General features: G+C 46.8%; 1 protein-coding gene across 1 annotated transcript; it reads right to left on the reverse strand.

Moving 5' to 3' along the window:
- Nucleotides 1-1,354: 1,354 nt before the first annotated feature.
- Nucleotides 1,355-20,703, reverse strand: DENND11 (DENN domain containing 11). The gene is made up of 9 exons (XM_054034049.1): nt 20,457-20,703; nt 8,686-8,785; nt 7,305-7,463; nt 6,315-6,468; nt 5,800-5,938; nt 5,111-5,242; nt 4,653-4,803; nt 4,046-4,114; nt 1,355-2,877 (listed from the first exon to the last, which is right to left on the reverse strand). The coding sequence occupies exons 1-9, from the start codon at nt 20,665-20,667 to the stop codon at nt 2,682-2,684; spliced, it is 1,311 nt and encodes a 436-aa protein (XP_053890024.1). The 5' UTR covers nt 20,668-20,703; the 3' UTR covers nt 1,355-2,681.
- Nucleotides 20,704-21,681: the final 978 nt, after the last annotated feature.

Consider the following 21,681-nt stretch of genomic DNA (forward strand, 5'->3'; position numbering starts at 1 on the left):
GCTAGGTGATTCACGTTTCAATGCCTTTGGTTATTCCTAACATAGGTTACTCAAACCGCACTAATGCATGTCTGCCGTACCTCCTCCTTGCAGAGAGAATCTTGGGTGGGGATGGCTAGAGAGATAGAACCCAACAGAAATGAGGTGGGAGGGTACCAACTGAGGGCAGAGTCAAATGTGGATTGTATTGGGCAATTCAGCTTGAAAAGAGGTCAAAACAAAAGCAAAACAAAAATCAAGATTAAGCCTTCCTCAGAAGTGACCTTTTAATTGCAACCAGCTCTGTTCAAGTTCTTCAGTCTGTCAAACACTAGGCTTGTAGGGAGAATTAATGCAATACAACCACAGAGGATAGACAACAAAAGTAGCAGCATGTTTTTCTCCTGTAGGAAAGTAGTCGGAGTCCAGGAGAAGCAGAGAGAAAAGACTCCACTCTGCTCACCCAGCACTTGGAGGCCAGGACATGCTAGGTATTATACTCGTTAAAATAGCACTAGGAGGGCCTTGATTTGCCTGTGCCAGGTTGTTTCCCTCCTTTCCCTTCCCTCAAGCTCTCTGCTCCCTTGGGTTAGGAAAGACCTTGAATCTCAAGTTAACACCTGAGGTGTCTGCTGGAGATAAACCCCATGCAGAGATGGAATGTGCCTGCCTCTAAGCACCTCAAAAGGCACAGACGCTAAATCAGTGATGCAATGCAGGAGATTCTTTGAGCGGGAGGTGTGTTTAAATAAATACATGGGTTAAAACAAGGAACTGAGGGGAATGTAGGGTGGTCAGGCTGAACCCTATCCAGCAGCAAAATCCAGAAGAAAGAAGGACTAGAGTGTCCACTCTGCTGATGACAAGAAACACTTCCATGGTAGCTACAGGGCTAGAACGTGAAATGCTGGATTATGGCGTACAAGAGAGCCAAGATGCTGAAATAAGTCTAGGGGAAAGGGCAACTAGATCATTATGGTCTCAGTTCAAAAAAGGTACTTAAGCATATACCTAAGTTCAAGCATGTGAGTAAACTACTGACGTCTCCAGAACAGAGCAGTCAGTGGTACTGCCTTGCTGAATGACGGCCAGTAAAAACATCACATGCTGCAAGGCAGCTAGTTACTCCTAGGACTTAGCATCATACATTCAAGTGTTGCAAGGAGAGGAAGGCATCCTGAACACAGCCAGCCTTTCACGGGAACAAGCAAGGGGCCCTATTGTCCAGCCAGTGGTCACTGGCCCACATCCATTGCTGAGGAGTGAGAAATCCCTATGCTGAAGAGAAGCAGAGCTAATGGGCAGGAAGAAAAAAATCTGTCACTTTGTCTCCCCCTTCCCACCTCCCCCACCACCCCCCAAACACACACACACACACACACACACATCCTCACTTCCACCTCTGGCAGCTGAGCCAGAAGAGAACTCCAAGCCACAAGGGAACTCACTGCAAATAGTGAGGCCATCCAGGCACCAGGGCTACAACCTCCTGTACCTCTCACTGAAAAAATAAGTGGGCTGTCCCATTGACAGCTGCCTGACAAAAAGATGATCCACTTAACTGAATGCTCAAGCAGAACAATGACTGGTAAGTTGGTAGCCAGGGCGAAGCACAAACTGATACAAACTCATGGCACTGGGAGAACAAGACAGGAAGCCGGACTAAGTAGCAGACCCTGCAGAAAGATTCTGCCCGTTCTGTTGATGAAGTTAGCAACGAAGGAAGGGCTGATGACGAAGGAAGGGCTGATGACGTGTCAGAGCCAAGCATTTCCCACACAGCTCTATCAACGGTGCTCAACCCGGCCCTGAGAAGAGACTGCAAAGCACATTAACTGCAGGGTGCCGTTGTGATATTGGTCGCTGCTCGGTAGAGGCTACCTGGACACTATCCTGCTGTTTTAAAAATCTTTAATCAAAGCAGGATCCATGCAAATAATAAATAAAGGGGGAGTTAGGAGACACCAGGTGGTGAAGAGTTTCTCCATTCTCCTGCGCTCCAGGCACGAAATGGGGAGGGTAGGCTCTAGATCACTCCACCTTTCAAATGGTGGAAATGAGAACGCAACACCTTCTAGCATCCCATAATGCAAAGTGATGATCACATGATCCTGTAGCGCGTCTAGTCTTAACCATTTTCTTCTGCCATAGATGGGAATGGTAGTTGGACTCCAACTCAACTGCTGTAAGGGTGGGCGAGTGGGGTGTACAGAGTCTAACCTGCATAATTAACTGTCCCCAGTGAAAGACACAGTAGGGTGGAGGATGCTGAAAAGATTGGGGAGCACTGTACAATACCCAGTTGGAGGGGACATTCTCCACCGTCAACTCCTGAAGGCTCAAATATGCATGATTTCACATTGGTCCCCATGAGAGAAGGTGCTTTCCCTGAAATCTCCAGCCCCTCAGAAGTCCAGACTAGGCCAAAAACAGCTGCCAATGTCAACTGTGAGGGTTGGTGAAAAGGTGCCATTGCTTCTATGGATATCAGGAAAAAAACAAACCAAACCTTGAGCAGTCAATCCTGAAGAAAGGAAAATAAAATCACATTTTGTTTAAAATTATAAATACTTTTCTGTATAAAGTTATTAAATAAATGAGATCCTTCCAGTGACGGTGTGGTGAGTTCCAGTGATGCTCCTAAGCAATGTTCCATAGTCTTTAAAAAGCCATCGCTGCTCCCTGTCTCTCTTGTCCTCAGTTTAAGTGCAGCAGGGGTTATCAATGACTAGCATGACATCAATGCCATACACTTCCAGCAGGTCCATTAGGAAGCTTCGGTCACCTTGTGGGTCCAGGCCCATGCCCCGGGCATGGTCAGCTGTCAAGGTCTTGTCCTGGCTGGCTGACACCTCCATCAGTGTCTGAAATATCCGATTGTTCTGCTCCATGAAAAACCTGCAGGAGGACACAGCCAACAGGGAAGAGCAGATGGGATTGAAAAGAAAAATGGAAGACAGATTTTTTACACCATCCCCAGAGTCCCACTTTAAACATTCCTACCTTCTTTCCACCATGGTATCGCACATGTGGTAGGTCAATAGTGAACCTTTTACTCAACAGGCTTCAGGCTGGCTTATTTAAGCTAGGCGCTGACTCAACTAACACATTTATTGTGGGGAATAAAAGACCAAGTGTAGAAATCCAACATATATCTCCCCTAATACAGTGGGGGAACTGAGTGGACAAAAGCACCAAGCCACTATGCTGACCCAAATGATTTCTCCATTACCTGTTCTTGAGCCACCAGATTCTAGCTATGACTAAGTTTCAGCACCAAACAAGGAACAAAACTTGGAGATGAAAGCTCGACTGGCCACCTCCTGCATCCCCTTTCACGTACAGCGCTGTTCCCTGGTCCCATATCCTCTCCAATCATAGTCTAGTTTTAAATGACTCGAGCAATGAGGCTTCCCCCGTGCGCTGTGGCAGGCTGTTCATAGTCCAAAGCACCTCAGTCTTGGCAAGCTCTACCTAATATTCATCCTCAATTTTCCTTTAGACAATTTAATCGTATTACTCTCGTGCATATCCCTTTCCCACCATAGGACAGGAGCAATAATAGTGTGTGGTGAAGGGCTCCATAGGAGGGGCCAGGGTCTATTTAGTACTTCAGTTGCCACGCATTTCCTCACAGACTGCAGGAACAACACAAGCATTACCCAACCCTTCACCCCAGCCTCCTTTGAAACCGCCACACATGTAACCGCCCAGCCGACGAGCAGAGGCAGTTTGCTCCCCACAGCCAGGGCACTGTCTGCATCTCAACAAGCTGTTTGGCCTCCCCCAGCAAAGCCAGGAATTTTGAAGAGGGTCAGAAGATGCTGGTGTTCTAGAAATCTCTTCCATTTCCAACCCATGCTTTATGGGTCCTCATATCCCCTCCAAACACTTCCAACCCCCCAAACATCTCTATTTTTGCAAGCTAAGCTAGTGTGATATGAAACCAGTGAGACAACGACTGGACCCCAGGCTGCCATTGGTGCCCAGGCCCTCAAGTGCGAAACCACACTTTAAAGACTCCCCGGAGCCTGATTGTTATTCAGTGGTGCAGGGAGCAACTCACAAGATAAAGAGATCCTCTTCACAGGAGCTGCAGTCCTCCTCCACCTCCTGAGAGTACATCAACATCTGCCTGGGAGAAGGGAGGCAAATCAAACACATGTACAAGCAACAAACCCCAGAGCAATAGCGCCAAACAGGATTCTGACTGAAGACATCACCCTTTATTGAAGATAAAGGTACTAAAATCTTCATCTTTAATCTATAGATAGCAGCAGAGTCCCATGGACAGGGCACTAGGTTGGGAGTCAGGAGATCTGGATTCTACTCCCAGCTCTGCCCCTAAACCCATCGCATGACCCTGGGCTAGTCACTTCATCTCCGTGCCTATTTCCCTTCTCACCCTTTATCTACCTTGTCTATTTAAAAATGACAGGGACTGACTAATACTGTGTTTGCACAGTGCCCAGCACAAAGGTGCCCTGATCTCAGTTGGAGTCTCTAGGCCCTGCTGTAATACAAACCACCACCATAAAGGTATTGAATGAGAGGGTCAAAAGAATAAACCAGAGCAGCAAGAAATCAGGAAAATGAAGACAAGAAAATTCAAAGGAAGTGAAGAGATTGAGATACTGGTCCCATCGCTTCATCACTCAGGTCCCCTCCACTACCTCTGGTCATTGAGCCGCCGGTATTTTTCCTTGTCAGCACTGTTAATCTTCAGGAGTGGCTGCAGGTGCTCATGGTGCGTCTTCACATTCTGGTTATCCACATAGACGTCGTAGAGATCTCGCTTCTCCTCAAAGATCTTTTCCGTCGTGCCTGCCGAGACCACAGGGAGAGGAAGATTTTGAGACACTCTCCTTGCACGGTGGCTGTTCTCACTTGCGTCGCTGTTCGATGAGAACAAGACACAGCCACATCCAGACACGTTACGATCCAGTGATTGCTGGATGAGAACAGGACCTGGCCACACCCAGGCAGGTTAAGATCTCTTCTCTTTTATTTCACAGTATCTCTCACCATCAGGAGATTTTTTCAGCTTAAGTTTTAAAAGGTACCTCCTGATCCATCAGAGATTTCAGCTTGGTGTGAAGCAGTAGGGAAGCAAAGAGGCTGTTGTACTTACAGGCCACATAAGACACTTCAGTCTCCAGCATTTCTATGTCTGCCACATTCACATAGAAGAAAGGCTTGGACTCTGGAACGGTCCCCCCAATGCCAGGCAGTGAGACATTGGCTAGGCAGCAACAGCAATACACTGCAGGTGAGAGAAAGGGATAACACAATGCCCACAATATTCCCTTTCAATAGGGTCCACAATGCCCCCTCCTTATTTCTCATGTCCCCATTTGCCCAAAGTGCTCCTAAACACACACCGTATATAGCACAGCATAGTGGCATCTGACCAGCACTGAAATGCTTACATTTCACTCTGACTCTCCTATTGGGCAACATGTTATTTAAATTCTTAAGTTCCTGCAGAATGTTTAGACATTCTCTCCCCCTGCACCCAGCTTGTTGGTGGAATGAAAGTCAGGCAACAGCATCTGTTGCTGCCACACAGAGACAAGAGTTCAGGTTCGTAGCTCTTCGGTCCAACAAGGCCTGGGAAAAACATGCTTGCAAGAAGTAGAGAAGGGGAGCCTCAGGGTTGCTTTGCAAACCCTGCCCATCACTTTCCCTAGCGGTGGACTTGGGAGAATGGCACTGCGTCCCTCCATATCAGCTAGGAGGGGTGTGTGCACATGTATACAAGTCACTGTCCTTCAGGCGTGGAAAGGAAGAGGTTTGAAGGTTTTGATCTTGACGCCGTACCTCTATAGCAGACAACTCCTACTGGCGGTGGTGAAAATATCAAAATGCGCTTGCGTAGCAGAGCGAACTTCCAGAGGATGAAGATCTGCTCTCCAAAGAACTTAATGAACTGAGACATACAGCCTGCGGGGTGTGTGATCTGAGGGTCGGGGAAGAGAACAGCTCATGAGAGATGCTACAGGAACACAGAGATGCTAAATACAGAAGCAGAATATGGGAGCAAGTCTTATATACACACAGCCCAGCACCACCCACCACACTTGTGACACTAGATGCGTGGGAGCAAGAGCAGCACACTGCAACAGTCGATAGTTGCTGCCTGAGATACTCAGCCTAAACAACAGGAATCTACCTTGTGCAGCTTAGGGCTCAGCCCACAAATGCTAAAATGCATGGAGAAAACGCCACTAGCTTGCCTAGCAGAGAGACTTGCTATACACAAATTAGCTAGTCCTATAGCCATCGGGAGCATCATGCACTACACGTTTATACAAGCTGGACAGCGCCTGCCTCACCTTCATCTCTGGATACATGTATCTGTGGATGGAGGGCAGCCAGTGGACGGGTGGCTGAGAGTTGGAGGTACCCTTGCCAGCAGGGAGAACCCCCTTCTTGTCATCATAAAATGCCTCTAGGTGGGAGTAATGCCCTGGCATCTCCAGCTGGTGTCTAGAAAAGACAAAAAGTAGGAAAGATTTATGGAGTCCACAGACCCCAGGGCCCTTGCCCCCAGCCACATACATCTCCTAGTCCATGATTCAGCCTTAGATGCCTCAGACTTCACAGGCTGTGGCACCAGCATCATAAGCATCTGTATCTTTCAGTGCATCCAAGGAACATGGGCAGGGCTGAGATGGTCAGGCAGGACTCTCATACTCCATGCATGGGAGAATGGATCCTGGTTTTTAACATTTAGAACAAGTTCAAACAAGATGACATTTTCCTGCAAGTCCTCTTTTACCCTTACTTAATTCCCTTAGCAAGCTCTGATCCTGCAGTCCCACTGGACAGCGCTGTGTAGACAGCAGAAGCATGATGTAGCCAAGAACAAAATCTCACTGTTGGCTCTAAAAATCTTCCAAGAAACCTTTAGCAAATTGATGTTTTAAGGGACAGGAGGGAAATCAACAATTATTTTGTTCTAATACCTGTTCAAAACAAGCAATTCTCCAGCAGATTTAAAAAAAAAGTGTTACACACTGAAGTGGTCCTGTATTACTAACTCAAGTTTAATTTCTTTCCTCCATCATGATCCTCATTTCCTGTAACACTCACACACACACACACAGAAGTACTGTTTCTTGGAAAAAGGTCTTAATGTGGCAACATTTCAAAGTCTTAGCTCAAAGCCAAAACCTTATTGCACATGCAGGGAAAATTACCTTTCAAATGACACGCAACCTGATGTTCAATGTAGCCTGGGAAACCTTCACATCCAACCATCCACACAAACATTCAGACCCTTCACTACAGGCAGCCAATCCTGTATCCCACAGACAACTTACCGGACCTGGTTCTCCAGGAAATGCATATATCTATAGAGCAGGGTGTACGAAGGGGAGAGAATCCCCACAGACTTCATGCGGGCGCCACGCTCTAATTCACTCTCCACGGGCATGTTTTCAAAGCAGGCCAGGCCGAAGCAGAGCCCTTTCCGGAAATAACTGGGGACAAATGTGCAACAGAAAATAACTAGAAAGGGGGAGGGTGGGAAGAGAGGCACATACATGGCAAGGTATAACAAGCAGATCCTAGGAAGGGCCATCAAAAATATCAGTTCCCCACCCCCTACATCTCCTCCTGTGCACACAGGCCTCTGCCATTTTAACCATGTCTTCTAAATCTATTGACAGCATGGTCTACATTACACAGTATTCAGAAAGCTGGCAGCCTCCAGTGCCTCTCCTACCACTAAAGGCCCGACTTTTGCTAGCACTGGTGCAGTGGAACCTGTGTTAACAACGATGGGGAAATTTTCAGAAGAGAGGCTCGGGTAGAAAGCTGGGCCTAGGGAGCATAACGTCGTGTTTCCAAAGAACAGCCAGGATAACACACCACACTTTATAAAGTAAGTCAGACTAGCTGTCGTAACGATGGCCTGTTTGGCCCCCAAGCCATCTCCCAGGCTTGCAGAGAATGGAAACACTGCAGATGAAACACCTCCTCTGGCCAATCAGAGAGTGGAGTCTACAAGCTCTAAAGGGAGCAGCTGTCGGTCCTCCTTGGCCAAAGGGAGGCACCACAACTCGGGGCCCTTGAGAGCAGAGTGGGGAGGAATACGATGGGAAGGGCATGAACCAGAATTCCCATTAGGAGGCGGGAGGGACGAGGAAGTGAAATGGGGACAGGACACGATCACTACTCAACATCTAAAGGAGACATCCAAGTTTTTATAAACATGTTTTCTTCTGCGTTCTCTCAAAACCACAAACAACAAAACCCTCCCTTTCTCCCTCCTCCCCCCCCCCCCGTTTTGCTCTTTTCCATCTAGCAAAGAGTTTGCTCCATCCCCACCACGCCTCCTGGCCGACTGCTGACATTCCTAACAAGCCTGAAATTAGCAATTCTGTTTGCTTCCTTGTTTGTTCATGCCTCATGTATTAGTGTCAGTTTACCTCTAGGAACCAGGTCTGCTCTTGTTGGCGGGCTGGCCACCAGAGCAGGAGTCATTCATTATACGTTAGGATCTACATAAATAGCAGATATTTGATGCAGCAGATGCTAAATATCTGGAAAATTCACTCCAAAGCAGCTAGTTTTATGGCAAGTCAATTTGGGGGGCCTTAGTTGATGGGCAGTGTTCATTTTTACTGCTTTGGACTAAGGGAGGAGGGCATGTGTGGCTAAGGAGGATGGGAAGGAGCAGCGCAGCCCAAATATACTCACATGAAATCCGACTGGACTTTGTGCGACCCACTTGCCATGGATTTGAACTCAACACCTTCTAAGTCAATGTCTTGGGGCAAACACCATTCCACCATGTTACCTGCGGGGCAAGGGAGCGATAATTTTTCATTGGAGTAGAAAAGGGTCCCACCCTCTTCTAAAGATAAAGCAGCAACAAATCAACAGCAGCCAGGTTTCAACCACTTGTGTATCAAGGAGCAGTGCACTGGTAACAGTATTTTAAAAGGCAATACAGTTTTTGGAGCAATATAGGGCGATTATTACATGGCCTTACAGTGAGATGGGTCTCTCCAGTACCTGAGCACAGATGCAACCTTATCACACTCCATGTGCTGCCTGTGAGACAGACATGCTGCACTGAACACCAGTACATTGCATGGGCCTCAAGAGTTATTTCAGAACCTATTTAATATCTTGCAGACTTGCCCCTCCAAGGCTTGCCAGGCAGCAGCTACAGCAGATAGTCCCTCCAGGTATTTGGGCAGGGCAGAGAAGGAGGGGCTAACTCTACTGATGTTCGTGCTGTGAGAGTTCTGTGGACAGAAGACTTCAGTCTCCAAAGCTGAGAATCTGACCCCTCTCCTCAGCACTATAGTGCAAAAGCAGAGCAAAGGGAAGGATGTAAAATTAAATAGCCAGGCATTTGGTAAGTGCATCATGTTGCCATGATAAAGTCTTGGATTCAGAAAGGATTTTAGAAATCCTGTTCAAGAGAGGCAAGAAGCATAGACTGGTAGGACTGGAAGGGACCTCAAGAGGTCATCTAGGCCAGTCCCCTGCAGGATACGTAATAACTAGATCATCCCTGACAGGTGTTTGTCCAACCTGCTTGTAAAAATTTCCAATGATGGAGAGTCCACAACCTTCCTAGGCAATTTGTTCCAGTGCTTAATAACCCTGACAGGAATTTTTTTCTAACGTCCAATTTAAACCTCTCTTGCTGCAATTTAAGCCCATTGCTTCTTGTCCTATCCTCAGAAGTTAAGAAGAACAATTTTTCACTCTCCTCCTTGTAACCACCTTTTATGTACTTGAAAACTGTTATGTCCCCCCCTCTTCTCCAGACTAAAGAAACCCAATTTGTTCAATCTTTCCTCACAGGTCATGTTTTCTACACCTTTAATTATGTGTTGCTCTTCTCTGGACTCTCTCCAATTTGTCCACGTTCTTCCTGAAATGTAGCACCCAGAACTGGACACAGTACTCCAGGTGAGGCCTTATCAGCATGAAGTAGAGCAGAAGAATTACTTCTTGTGTCTTGTTTACAACACTCCTGCTAATACATCCCAGAATGAGGTCTGCTTATTTTATTTTATTTTATTTTTTGTAACAGTGTTACACTGTTCTCCACTCATATTTAGCCTGTGATCCATTATGACCTCCAAATCCCTTTCTCCAGTACTCCTTCCTAGGCAGTCATTTCACATTCTGTGTGTGCACAATCCATTGTTCCTTCCTAAGTGGAGTATTTTGCATTTGTCCATATTGAATTTCATCCTATTTACTTCAGACCATTCCTTCAGTTTGTCCAGATCATTTTGAATTTTAATCCTATCCTCCAAAGCACTTGCAACCGCTCCCAGCTTGGCATCGTCCGCAAACTTTATAGGTGTATTCTTTGTGCCACAATCTAAATCATTTAGAAGTCAAATCTCCAAGAAGAATGGAAAATGGACTCTCTCCCCTTTCTTCCAGGCTCATGAAGGGGTATTAAAAAGCCTAGGCCAGAACTTTGTATGTAGATTTATGGCCAAAAGTGAAAGTGTTATGATCACTACTGGTAGCGAGGAGTGTATGCACAGCACCTGGTAAACTGTAGCACCAGCCATGCTCATGTCAGTGGAACTTTACTGCTTTAAAAAAAAAAAATATATATATATATATATATATATAAATAAATAGAGAGAGATAAATACATACATACATACATACATGCACGCCACATATACGACCATGATATTCATGTGAAAAACTTAAGTACTGGGTTAACAAATTTGTGGTGTACCTTTGACTGCTTCACCTGCACTCTGCCAACAAATCCATCTTTGTCAAAGCTTCTAACATTCCAAGCCTCTGAGCAAATCAGCTGGCTGTATTTTTTAGTATATAAAACTTAGTTACCAAAAGGATTTCCTCCTTTTCACTAGTCCAAGGCCCAGGACATGCAATCCTCACGCCTAGACCTGTGATATTTTAATGGTTCGACAGCCCACAAACCACAGGACAGCTGGTATTCCACCTCACACCCAAAGTGTGGGTGTGGAGACTCCACGACCACTCCTATCCTTCTTGATGGCTCTGCTTGGGCAATGGATCGTTTCTCTGGAAGCCCATTTTCTTCCTTGGTAAGACTGGTCAAACAGGAATCTTAAAGTCAACGCCCTTATACAACTTCCATGGAACACATCTCAAGCTACTTAATATTTTAAGAGCTGATTGAAATGTTTCACGGATTTCCCAACCTCCTAACTCTACAGCACAATAATTGTTCCAGCAAATACAAAAGTGCACAGATACAGAAAAGATTAAGACTGAATAAACTGGCAACTGACTATCACCCCAACAAGAAAAAGTTTAATGCCTGAAATAGAAAAGAATATCTAAGAAGTCTGATCTTGGGGTGGAGATGATGAGAGAGAATATTTTTTGAGATGAAAGATGATCCATACAGAAAGACAAAAAAATATTACACGTCAATCTAATCCTAAACTCTTTGTGGGCTACATACAGAGTTTGGACCAATACAAATATTCAGAGATGAGATTTTTCCACCAAAAGTTATACTACTACAAGCCCTAGTGGGTACACAGTTATGCCAACATGAAGGCACCTGGTATCAGTATGGCTTACTCCCCTTCCCAAACACTATACGTATATAACAACATACACTCTGGGATGTGTGTGGGAATACATCACTTTATAGCAGTGTAGTTAAAACAGTACAACTTGTGTGTTTAGACAAGGCCTTAGACTTGGTCAAGACTTTGAGAAACAAGAGCCTAAAAATTGACACCTAAATAAGTAGCTGATTTTCAAAACTAGCTGAGCACCCAGCAGCAACCATTTGGGTCAGTAGGAGCTGTGGGGTGTGCCACATTTAAATAAGTGCCTAACTTTAGGTGACTATTTCTGAAAATCCTGGCCCTTCTTTGTATTTTGCATGTTGCACAAAGGAGGGAGCACATAGAATTCTATTTAGCTACTGGAATTTAGTAGCCTATTTTTCTGCTCAAGTAGACATTATTTCCAATAGGTTTTAGGTCCTGGTGAGATAAATACATACAGCAAGTTAATTACAATAACAGCAGAGATTTCACGCGCATCCATTCTGTTCAGAGATGGGGAGGCCAGTCCTAGGCTGTCTTGTCAGCAATGTCATCACACAGCTAACGAAAAGTCACTACAACCAAGCAAGGAGGTGGGGATAAGGACTCTCTGGAAGACTCATATATATATATATATATATATATATATATATATATACACACACACACACACACACACACACAAACACCCCTATCTCATAGAACTGGAAGGGACCCTGAAAAGTCATTGAGTCCAGCCCCCTGCCTTTACTAGCAGGACCAAGTACTGATTTTGCCCCAGATCCCTAAGTGGCCCCCCCAAGGACTGAACTCACAACTCTGGGTTTAGCAGACCAATGCTCAAACCATTGAGCTATCCCTCCCCTACAAAGGGGATTTCTCATTTTATGATGGTAACGCCCAGAGACCCCAATCAGGGCTCTACTGTGCGAGGTGCTGTACAAATACATATGAAGACAGAGCCTTTATTGATGTACCTGGGCCTTTTAAGTAATGTACAAGGCTGGCAGAGGAAGCCACTATGATAATGCCTGTGGTTTGTGTTTAGAGTTATATGGAGCCACTTTTTAAAATTTATAACTGTTTTTAAAGAGACGCGAGATGATCCTTCCCTGAAGAGTTTAAGGAAGTAGATCAGGGCTCCCTCAACCACAAGTTGTGGTTAGCGCCAAGTTCCCCCGCAGGTTCCTCTTTCAAACGCAATTGAAAGTCTAATGCTCATAATGAATCAACTACTGATCTTCAGCTGCACACTTAATAGTAATACGTTATCATTCCACAGCACCTTTCGGCCGAAGTACCTTAAATTAGTTAAGCCTCAAATATCACTGCGGGGGTTGGCAAGTATTATCGCCATTTCACAGATGTGTAAACAGACAGAGGTTAAGTAATACACCCAGTTCCACAAAGCAGGTCAGTGGCAGAGCAAGTGGAACTAGAACCCTATCCTGTGCTTTAGCCACTGGAGATCAACATGCTCACACTGGAATAAACTCATTCAGTTGCACTGTTTTCTAGGATCTTCCATTAAAAAGAACATTAGCCACCAACACCTGTACTCCTGGGCAGTCGCTCTCACCACCTTGCCTTGTGCGATGACGTGGCAGTCATGGAGCAAGCAAAGAGATAAAAATCAGTCAGGCGAGATGCTAGAGCAAACAAAGGAGCGACTTTTCCCACAGGCACAAGCTTATTTGCCCACAGACAGGAGGGAGGGGGAAGGGAGAAGCCTCTGAGAGAGCAGGAAGCCTATCCCGTTCCCTGACCATGCACAAAGCAGCTCCCAGGCTGGTGAGGAAGGACTTCCCAAGCTGCATTCAAACAACTTGAACTTTAGAGCACAATGCGAAGCTTTAAAGAGAGAAGCTTGCAGGTTCCTTGAAGAACTTTTGTAAGCCATTCGTCAGCACCAGGATAAGTCAGAAACAGCATCAGCAGCTTCTGGAAGGAATGGAGCCAAAGAAAGTTTCCCTTGTAACTTTCTGCACTATTCCTCTTATTTTTGGATGCTTCCAGAAGCTACTGTGACACCAGCATTTAGCTTCTTTATTAAAGTAACCATCTGTTCATGGGGGTGGCTGGGGGGCATCACACACAGACATGAAGATCTATGTATTCGTGAACACATTTTTAGATCTATAAAAGCTCCCAAGCAGTATCTGCAACCCAACACTGCAACACTGTGCTAATGCCTGAGAACCAGAAAGTGAAACTAAACATGGTTTAGCTCAACTTGGAGAATGAAAGAAAAACAAAAAAGAAACAAAACAGCTTAACGGTGAATTGGACTTTTTCAAAGCAATTATTGGTTCACTTGTAGGCCTGATCCTCCACTTGCAGGACCAGTAGTTTGGCCACTCAAAGCCAGCTGAAGGACGGGGGCCTTCACAAGCTACAGTGTTATTAAGAACACTACAGACTTAGATCCGTATAATAACTACATCGCTCAGGGATGAGAGAAATCCACATCCCTGAGTGATGTAGTTATATCGACTTAACCCCCCCCCATGTAGACAGGGCTATATCAACAGAAGAGCTACTGACTCTCAGGAAGGTGGATCAACTTCACTGACAGGAGAGTTCTCTCCCATCGACTTAGGCCTGCTCTGTACTACAGAGTTAATTACGTCAATCTAACTCTAAGCGTCTACACTAAACGGTAGCTCCTATTGATGTAACTCGCCCACTACACCGACCTAATAACTCTACCTCCACGAGAGGCATAGCGCTTAAGTCGATTTAGTTAGGTCGACGCAGTGTCAGTGCAGACACTGTGTTCCTTACATTGACTGTTACTGCCTTTCAGAAATCGTCTCACAATGCTCCATGTGCAATGGACATGCAAAAGTGATTTAATTACTGCGATGGCTGTATGTCAACATAACTTAGGTTGACTTAATTTTGTAGTGTAGACTTGCCCTTAGAACATCTTTATTAAAGCAATACAATGGTGCAGCTGCACCAATGCAGCATTTCAAGTGTAGGCTTGCCCTACATCCCAAACTTAATACCAAGATAGTTGGCTGCGCACCACAATCACATAAGTAGCAAGAGACATAATGTGACCTGCTCCTATTTCTTTTAGAGTGCACCACCTGGAAACAATAATGGGGCAGCCAGCACTGTGCGCAACATTCCAAGATGCCAAACATTGACAAGTTCGATACAAGTGCCCCTCAAAAAATGCGAGATTGCATCTCTCTTTAGCCTGAAATATCCCACAGCAGCGCTTCTCTTTATCTTGTCCCTCCTGTGTCTATCCTATAGGTGAGCCCTGGACTCCTTGCTGTTTCTGGATACCCAATAAAGCCACACAAAAAACATCTTTTCCCCTCTCCAGCCCGCAGGATGACCAACTGTGGCTTCTCCATTTGGGTTTGGATTTTGGGAATCCAAGCATTCACAACCTCCGGGCTTAATTTCTGTAATTCTCTCTACCTAGGTATGAAACAGCTGATTTTACAACAGTTCCTGGTGACTCAGGACATAGAAACCCATCTGTTCAGCAAAGCAGGCCTCTGACAGCACATCACCCACAGTGCTCTACTCTTCACTAGCTCATGGAATTCCAGGTCAAATTCAACGTTTCAGCCTTCACCTTGGGAGCAAGACGACAACCTTCACGTGATGTTCCTGTTAAGTGCTGGTGTTTTTTGTGCTTTGTGTAATAATAATATATGGAGATATACCTATCTCATAGAACTGGAAGGGACCCTGAAAGGTCATCGAGTCCAGTCCCCTGCCTTCACTAGCAGGACCAATTACTGATTTTGCCCCAGATCCCTAAGTGACCCCCTCAAGGATTGAGCTCACAACCCTGGGTTTAGTAGGCCAATGCTCAAGCCACTGAGCTATCCCTCCCTCCTAAATATAAATTGTAAATTAACTAACATACCAATGTTGTCAACTGGCCACTGGATGTCACATTACCAACCTCTGAGTGAAAGTAGCAATGATTATATTTCCTCAAACCACCCTTTTCAGGACCAAAAAAGAACAGTTGGGCCAGCCCTCCAAATATACGAACTTACTGTAGAAGGGATGTCCATGGAAAAAGCGGTTTACCGCTCGAGGACCCTCAAAGACCATCACATTGACATCATGGCCCTCCAAGAAACACGAGCAAAAGACAACGACAAAGCTGCCAGACATAAAATCTCATGGAATGGGGGGCTGCTCCACCGTCTGTTTGACATTAGCAGAGACATCCTCCCAGTGAAGCAGGCAGGATTTCACTGGAGGAGGAACTGCTGTGACCAAGTAGCTTAACTCACCGGCTACACTGGGGCAGGATTCCAACAGAAGTTGAAGACAGGAATCGTCCTTGTTGATGTATCCTCGGCATATGACACCGGCTGGAGACAAGGCCTCCTCCTCAAGGTCTCCAGTGTCATTCACTGTCAGCAAACGATCCGCCTCTTGGCAGTGATGACCGGGGACAGCTGGTTTAAGGTACACCTTAATGGCCAGATCAGTAGACCAAAGACTCTTCACTCGGGCATCCCTCAGGGATCTGTCCTGGCCCTGATACTTTTTAATCTATACACCATGGATATACCAGCAACGGAATTGAGGAAATTCATCTATGCAGATGACATTGTCCTAGCTGTTCAGCATACAAGCCTCCATACTATCAGCTGCACCCTAACCTGAGATCTTAGCACAATGGCTGATTATTTCCAATGCTGAAAACTTAGGCCTAACCCAAAAAAAAAAAAAAAAAAAAACACATGGTGACCACTTTCTGTCTGAACAATAAAATGGCTAATACCAAACTCGTGGTGCAGTTCTGCAGTGAGAGCGTCAGCCATGAGGCTAACTCAAAGTATCTCAGCGTTACACAGGACCGGAGTTTAACCTTTCTACAACATCTCGAGAACACCCGCTATAAGGTCAGGTCTCATGCAGCACTTATCAGGAAATTGGCCAGAACATCATCAGGCTCCAGTCCATGGACCTTACAACCGCAACAACTGCTTTGGTACATTCTGCAGCTGAATACTGTGCACCAGTGTGGTCTCACAGCAGTCCCACTAAACGCCTTGACACTCAACTCAATAACACTATGCGCATAGAGTCAATTTGAGCGTTCCTGACACTGGTCGACTGGCTCCCAGTCCTACTGCACATCCAGCCTCCATAGATTAGAAGAGCTGCCCAGACATCTCACTTTCTCAACTATGTCAATGCAAACACAAAGACCCCGCTGCACGATGACCTGCAGAACCCACCAAAGACAAAATTAAAATCCTGCAACCCTCTATGGGTCCGCATCAAGACTCTTACATTTAACTTTGATGCTGAGGCTAAATGGAGAACCACAGGGAGTGTTTCGACTGCTCAAAACAAACAGCTTGTTGTTGACCCTGTCAAGGAACCACCGGGTTTTGATTTATGTCAGAAAGACTGGTGCAGATTGAATTACATCAGGACATCTCCTGGGAGATGTGGACAAACCCTCTTTAAATGGAAAATGAGGCAAACACCTGTAGGAGACTGTTGTCACCAGGCACAAATGATGGAGCACATCATTTCTGAGTGTTCCCTTTGTTCTTTCACCAGGGGCCTGAAGGACATTCACCAGCTCACTGCTGCAGCAAGGTCCCTACTATCAAATCTAGACATAAATTTGTAATTGTTATTACCTCCCCAAGCCATATGAAAGAAGAAGTCTTCACCTTCAGAGTCCTCCATGGGCTTGGCACAAGTTACCCAGGGGACCATCACAACCCACATGGTCGTGACCTCCCGTGAGAGCCAGGTTCCTGCGGTATTATGGGGCTGTCAACCTCAAGAACAATGCTTGTGCACGCAGGAGACCAAACTTTCTTGGCTACTGCCCATAACTTACTCCTGGAAGAGGTCAGGATACACAAACGTCAGCGTATTCAGAGCAAAATGCAAAACTGTGACCCAGCCCTTCTGCCATAGCCACCCTGGCCCTCTCACAAGAAGCGAGTCACTGCTGACTGAAGGAAAGAGAACACTATCTGAAGTGCATGTACAAACATATACATAAGTGATGTATCTAAGACCCTAGATCGAGGCAGACAGAACAGCAGCACAGCATGTGTGAAGGTATACAGCAGGTATGCTCTAACGTACCAACAGGAAGTTAATAATGGACAATAGCAGATGCAGTGGTGGGCTAGCATTTTCTGTAATCTTAGTGTCATGATTCAGCATTGCTTACTGAGGTCAATAACAGAAGAGAATTAATACCAAGTTTGTGTAGGACTGCGCAGGATCCCAAGTGTGTGATGAAAGAGAGTTTAGAGATAAATTCACCACTCCTTGGGAAAACAACATTAATCTCTTAAGCACCAAACAAAAGAATCAGAGTCACCTCTGCAGACAGAACTCAAGACAGGTATGACACCAATAAATATGTATGATTTGTTAGGTACAGTCAGAAGAAGTCAGGAGGCATGGATCAGCGTTCACATTGCACTGTCTGTCAATACCCAGCCCAATCTGGAAAGCTAATAATCCAACCAGCAGACCAAATTCGGTGATGAATCCTGGTCACATGCCACCTGAGGCACGCTGAGTATACACTAAGAAGCAGCAGCACAAGTCAATGCTCTACATGCCCATCAAGGGAGGTAATTTACTCTTCCATACAGACACTATTGCTAAGGCTAAGATTTTCTCACGGATATATTTAGTAAAAGTCAGGGACAAGTCACAGGCAATAAACAAAAATTCATGGAAGCCCGTACCTGTCCCTGATTTTACTAAAAATATCCCTGACAAAATGGGAAGGGAGGAGTGTCCAGCACCCACAGCAGCTGGGGCTCCAGGGTCGTCCCCCCCACTGCACAGCAGCTGGGAGCTCCAGGGGACCCCTACCCCACACAGCAGCTGGCAGCTCCAGGGCCCCCTGCTGCCTGGGTGCTGCCCTGCGGCTGACACGGAAAATGTCACAGAGGTCTCTGGAAGTGACAGATTCCATGACATAATTGTAGCCTTAAATATTGCTACTAGACATAGTTTTCTAAAGTTACTTGTTGTAGAGAAGTGTGAAGAGTGATAGTTTTCCCCCTTTGAAAAGTTGCATGTGGACAATAGAGGTCAAATTTGACCACTTCCTTACATCCCATTTTCACTATTTCCCTGTGAATTATATTGTATAAGTGGACGCACTTAAGTACAACCCTCCACAGCAGATAAAATCAGCACCAAAGACAAGATGTACTGGTATGTTACCCACCGTTACCCAGTACTTAAAAGTACAGCTGGAAAGTAGTCCAGCTTTTGCAGAACCACTTTTCACTCTGTGTGCCCAACTGCCTACTCACAAAATGGCAGAGGAGTTTTAGGAAAAACTGAGGTTTGCCCAGGGAGACTCTAATCATATTTAACATCACACTTATTTGGAATGCTAAAGCCCATCCCCTTGATTATTATACTGTGCGGTCCACTACACTGACATAACACCACTGAGATCACCTATTTTGGTTGCACCTTAGAGAAAGCCACCTCCTGCACTAATAGAAAATTAAATCCTAGTGCTAACCCCTATTTCCCATATGCCCTCTTCTCCCACTTACTTATTCTGATGTGGCAACACACCTACCTACATACATTCTCCGCCCTGCCTCCCCCTATCCCCCCTGGATGTGCAGAATCAGTAAAAAGGCAGTGAATCTAGTGAGAATGGAAGTCAAAGATCTTGAATTCTTATCCCAGCTTTGCCACTGACTTGCTGCATGGTCATCAGACAAGAGAGCCTTTCTGTGCTTGTTTCCTTATCTGTACTATTCTTCTACCTATTTCACAGGAATTCTGAGAGGCTTAATTCCTTAGTGTATGTAAAGCACTTGAAATTCCTAGAAGAAAGACGCTATAGATAAGCAGAGTGTTATTAATCTGCACAGGTCTCATGATGAGGAAGGGAAAGCAACACCAAGATCTCAAAGTTGCATGAACGGAAGTAAATCGCACTTTGTTGCACTAGACTCGGCAAATATAATGCAAGCCACAGGAAAACAACATGCATGCTGGGGAAGTGGTCAGATACTGTAGTGATGGTGGCTATGTTCATCACCATCTAACACTGTATGTGCAGCAAGTGACTGTTTGTAGCCAATGTTTGGTGGGTGGGGCTTCCATGGCTTGCCTCAACTCACTACCAATAAACAGCTATGGGGAAAACAGGGACACAGTATATTTTCCGGTGAGAGAAAGCTGCAGAAACCTGCCTCAGCTCATCACCAGAATAGAGGGTGCTGAAGTGGGGAGAGATTCCCAGGGCTTTTCCATCACCCCATGAAAATCAGTGGGTGAGGGGGAGGATTTAAAGAGGAGGAATGTAGCAGTGTTTTCTGGGAACCTGCTTACCTCCACCCCCCCAACTCATCACAGTGATGATCACGCTGCTGAGCCAGGGAGTAGGGGAGGGAGAGAGTAGGAGAGAAAGAGATTCCCACATGGTTTCTCTCTCATCCCCCTGTGGGCATGAACACTAGATGGGTGAGGTGTGCAATATTTCCCTTGAGAAAGGACCTACTGAGGCCCCCCCCCTCCAACTCATCACAGCGATGACCAGGCTGCTCAGCCCGAGGGGTGGGGGGAAAGGAAGGAAGAGGAGCAGGACTCCCAAGGTGTCTTTTACCCCGTGGACGAGAGGGGAGGCAGCGTTTTCCTGGGAACCTGCCGAGGCCTCCCCAACTCACGACAGCGATGACCTGGGAGCTCAGCCTGGGAGCGTTGGGTGGGGGGGAAAGAGACGGGAGATTCCCAGTCTCCCCCAACCCCAGCAGACATATCGCCGGGGTGGGGGTCAGGGAGGAGGCGACAGGGGACAGCAGCGTTTCCCATCACTGCTGAGCCCGCGGTTATGGATGCGGGAGGGGCTCCCGCGGCTCCCCCCGGCAGCGCATGGAGGAGGCGCAGCATCCCCGCGGGCCGGGCCGCCCTTACCCGAGCGGGGATCGAAGGTGACCACGAACACCGCCACGATCTGGTCCGCCTCCGCCTCCGGCCCCCGCGGCAGCTCCCCGGGGCCGCCCCACGCCGCGCCACCCCCCGGGGCCAGGCTCCAGCCGCCCCGCTCCGGCTCGGGCTGCGGCAGGGAGACCGCGGGGCCCTCGGCCCAGAAGAGCAGCGGCGCCTCGTCTGCCGGCTCCACCATGGCCTCGGCCCGCCGACTGCACCGCCGGGAGCCTGGCGGGCGGGCTGGCAGGGACGGGGGGAAGGGGTGGGCGGCCGCGGAGCAGGGGGCGGGGCTAAACCCGCTTGGGGGCGGGGCTTCCGGGCTGTGAAAACGCTCTATCTCGCAGCCCGCTTGGGTCAACTGGGCAGTCAGATAGGGGCTATTCACATCCAGTCACGTGACCGCGCGCTTCCGGGGCGAGGTGGGGGTGTGGTTTGGAGTCGCAGCGGGCCGTGGCGCGCGGCGCGTTCCAAGGCGGGAGCTGGGCACGCTCAGCCCGGGGCCTGCGGAGAGCGCTGCAGAGCAGCAGAACTGTTCCCTTCGGGGGTCCCCAGGGCGCTGTAGCCGCGCTGGCGTTCCTCTTTGCTCTGGGTGTTCGTGCATCACCGGCTGGGTCCCTTGTGTCTACATGGCAAGCGTTGATTGAGGGTGCTGGTGAGCGCTCCAAAGCTAACCAAGGGGAGCCAGTGACATTACCCACAAGTACAAGCAGTTACATCACCTTCTCGGCCCTTCGGCACCACGGGTCTAAAAGCTCAGAGATGAAAACACACCTAGGTCCTGACCCTGCAAACCTCTTTGCATAAGTGGGCTGAGGTGGAGGGATCCATCAGTGCAGTGCCATTTACAGGACTGGGGCCCTAAATCAGTGGTTTTCAAAAATGTGGTCTGTGGACCCCTGGGGGGGTGTACAGACTATGCCTAAGATAAGATTTCCAAAGGGGTCTGCACTTCCATTTGAAATTTTGTAGGGGCCTGCAAATGAAAAAAGGTTGAGAACCAGTGCCCTGGATACATTTGACCTACTGGGTGCTATTAAAAAGTAAATGCTGTATTGTAGGATGATGCTACTGTGGTATTGCCTAGAATATTTTTGTTATAGTATTTTTATTGCTCTTTGTTTTAGGATATTTATATCAATCCCCATTGATTTAGGTGCCATTACTTTAACTTAGAAGTACATCAGTTCCCTCAGGGAAGAAAAACTAAATT

Source organism: Malaclemys terrapin, chromosome 1 (assembly GCF_027887155.1).
Source record: "Malaclemys terrapin pileata isolate rMalTer1 chromosome 1, rMalTer1.hap1, whole genome shotgun sequence".
NCBI lineage: Eukaryota > Metazoa > Chordata > Testudines > Emydidae > Malaclemys > Malaclemys terrapin.

Excerpts from the sequence above, each read along its gene's own strand:
- DENND11 (XM_054034049.1), bottom strand. The coding sequence starts at position 20,667 with ATGGTGGAGCCGGCAGACGAGGCGCCGCTGCTCTTCTGGGCCGAGGGC. Across the intron at positions 6,469-7,304 it reads TTCCTGGAGAACCAGGTCCG|ACACCAGCTGGAGATGCCAG; the intron begins GTAAGTTGTCTG and ends TGTCTTTTCTAG. Across the intron at positions 5,243-5,799 it reads AGGAGTTGTCTGCTATAGAG|TGTATTGCTGTTGCTGCCTA; the intron begins GTACGGCGTCAA and ends TCTCACCTGCAG.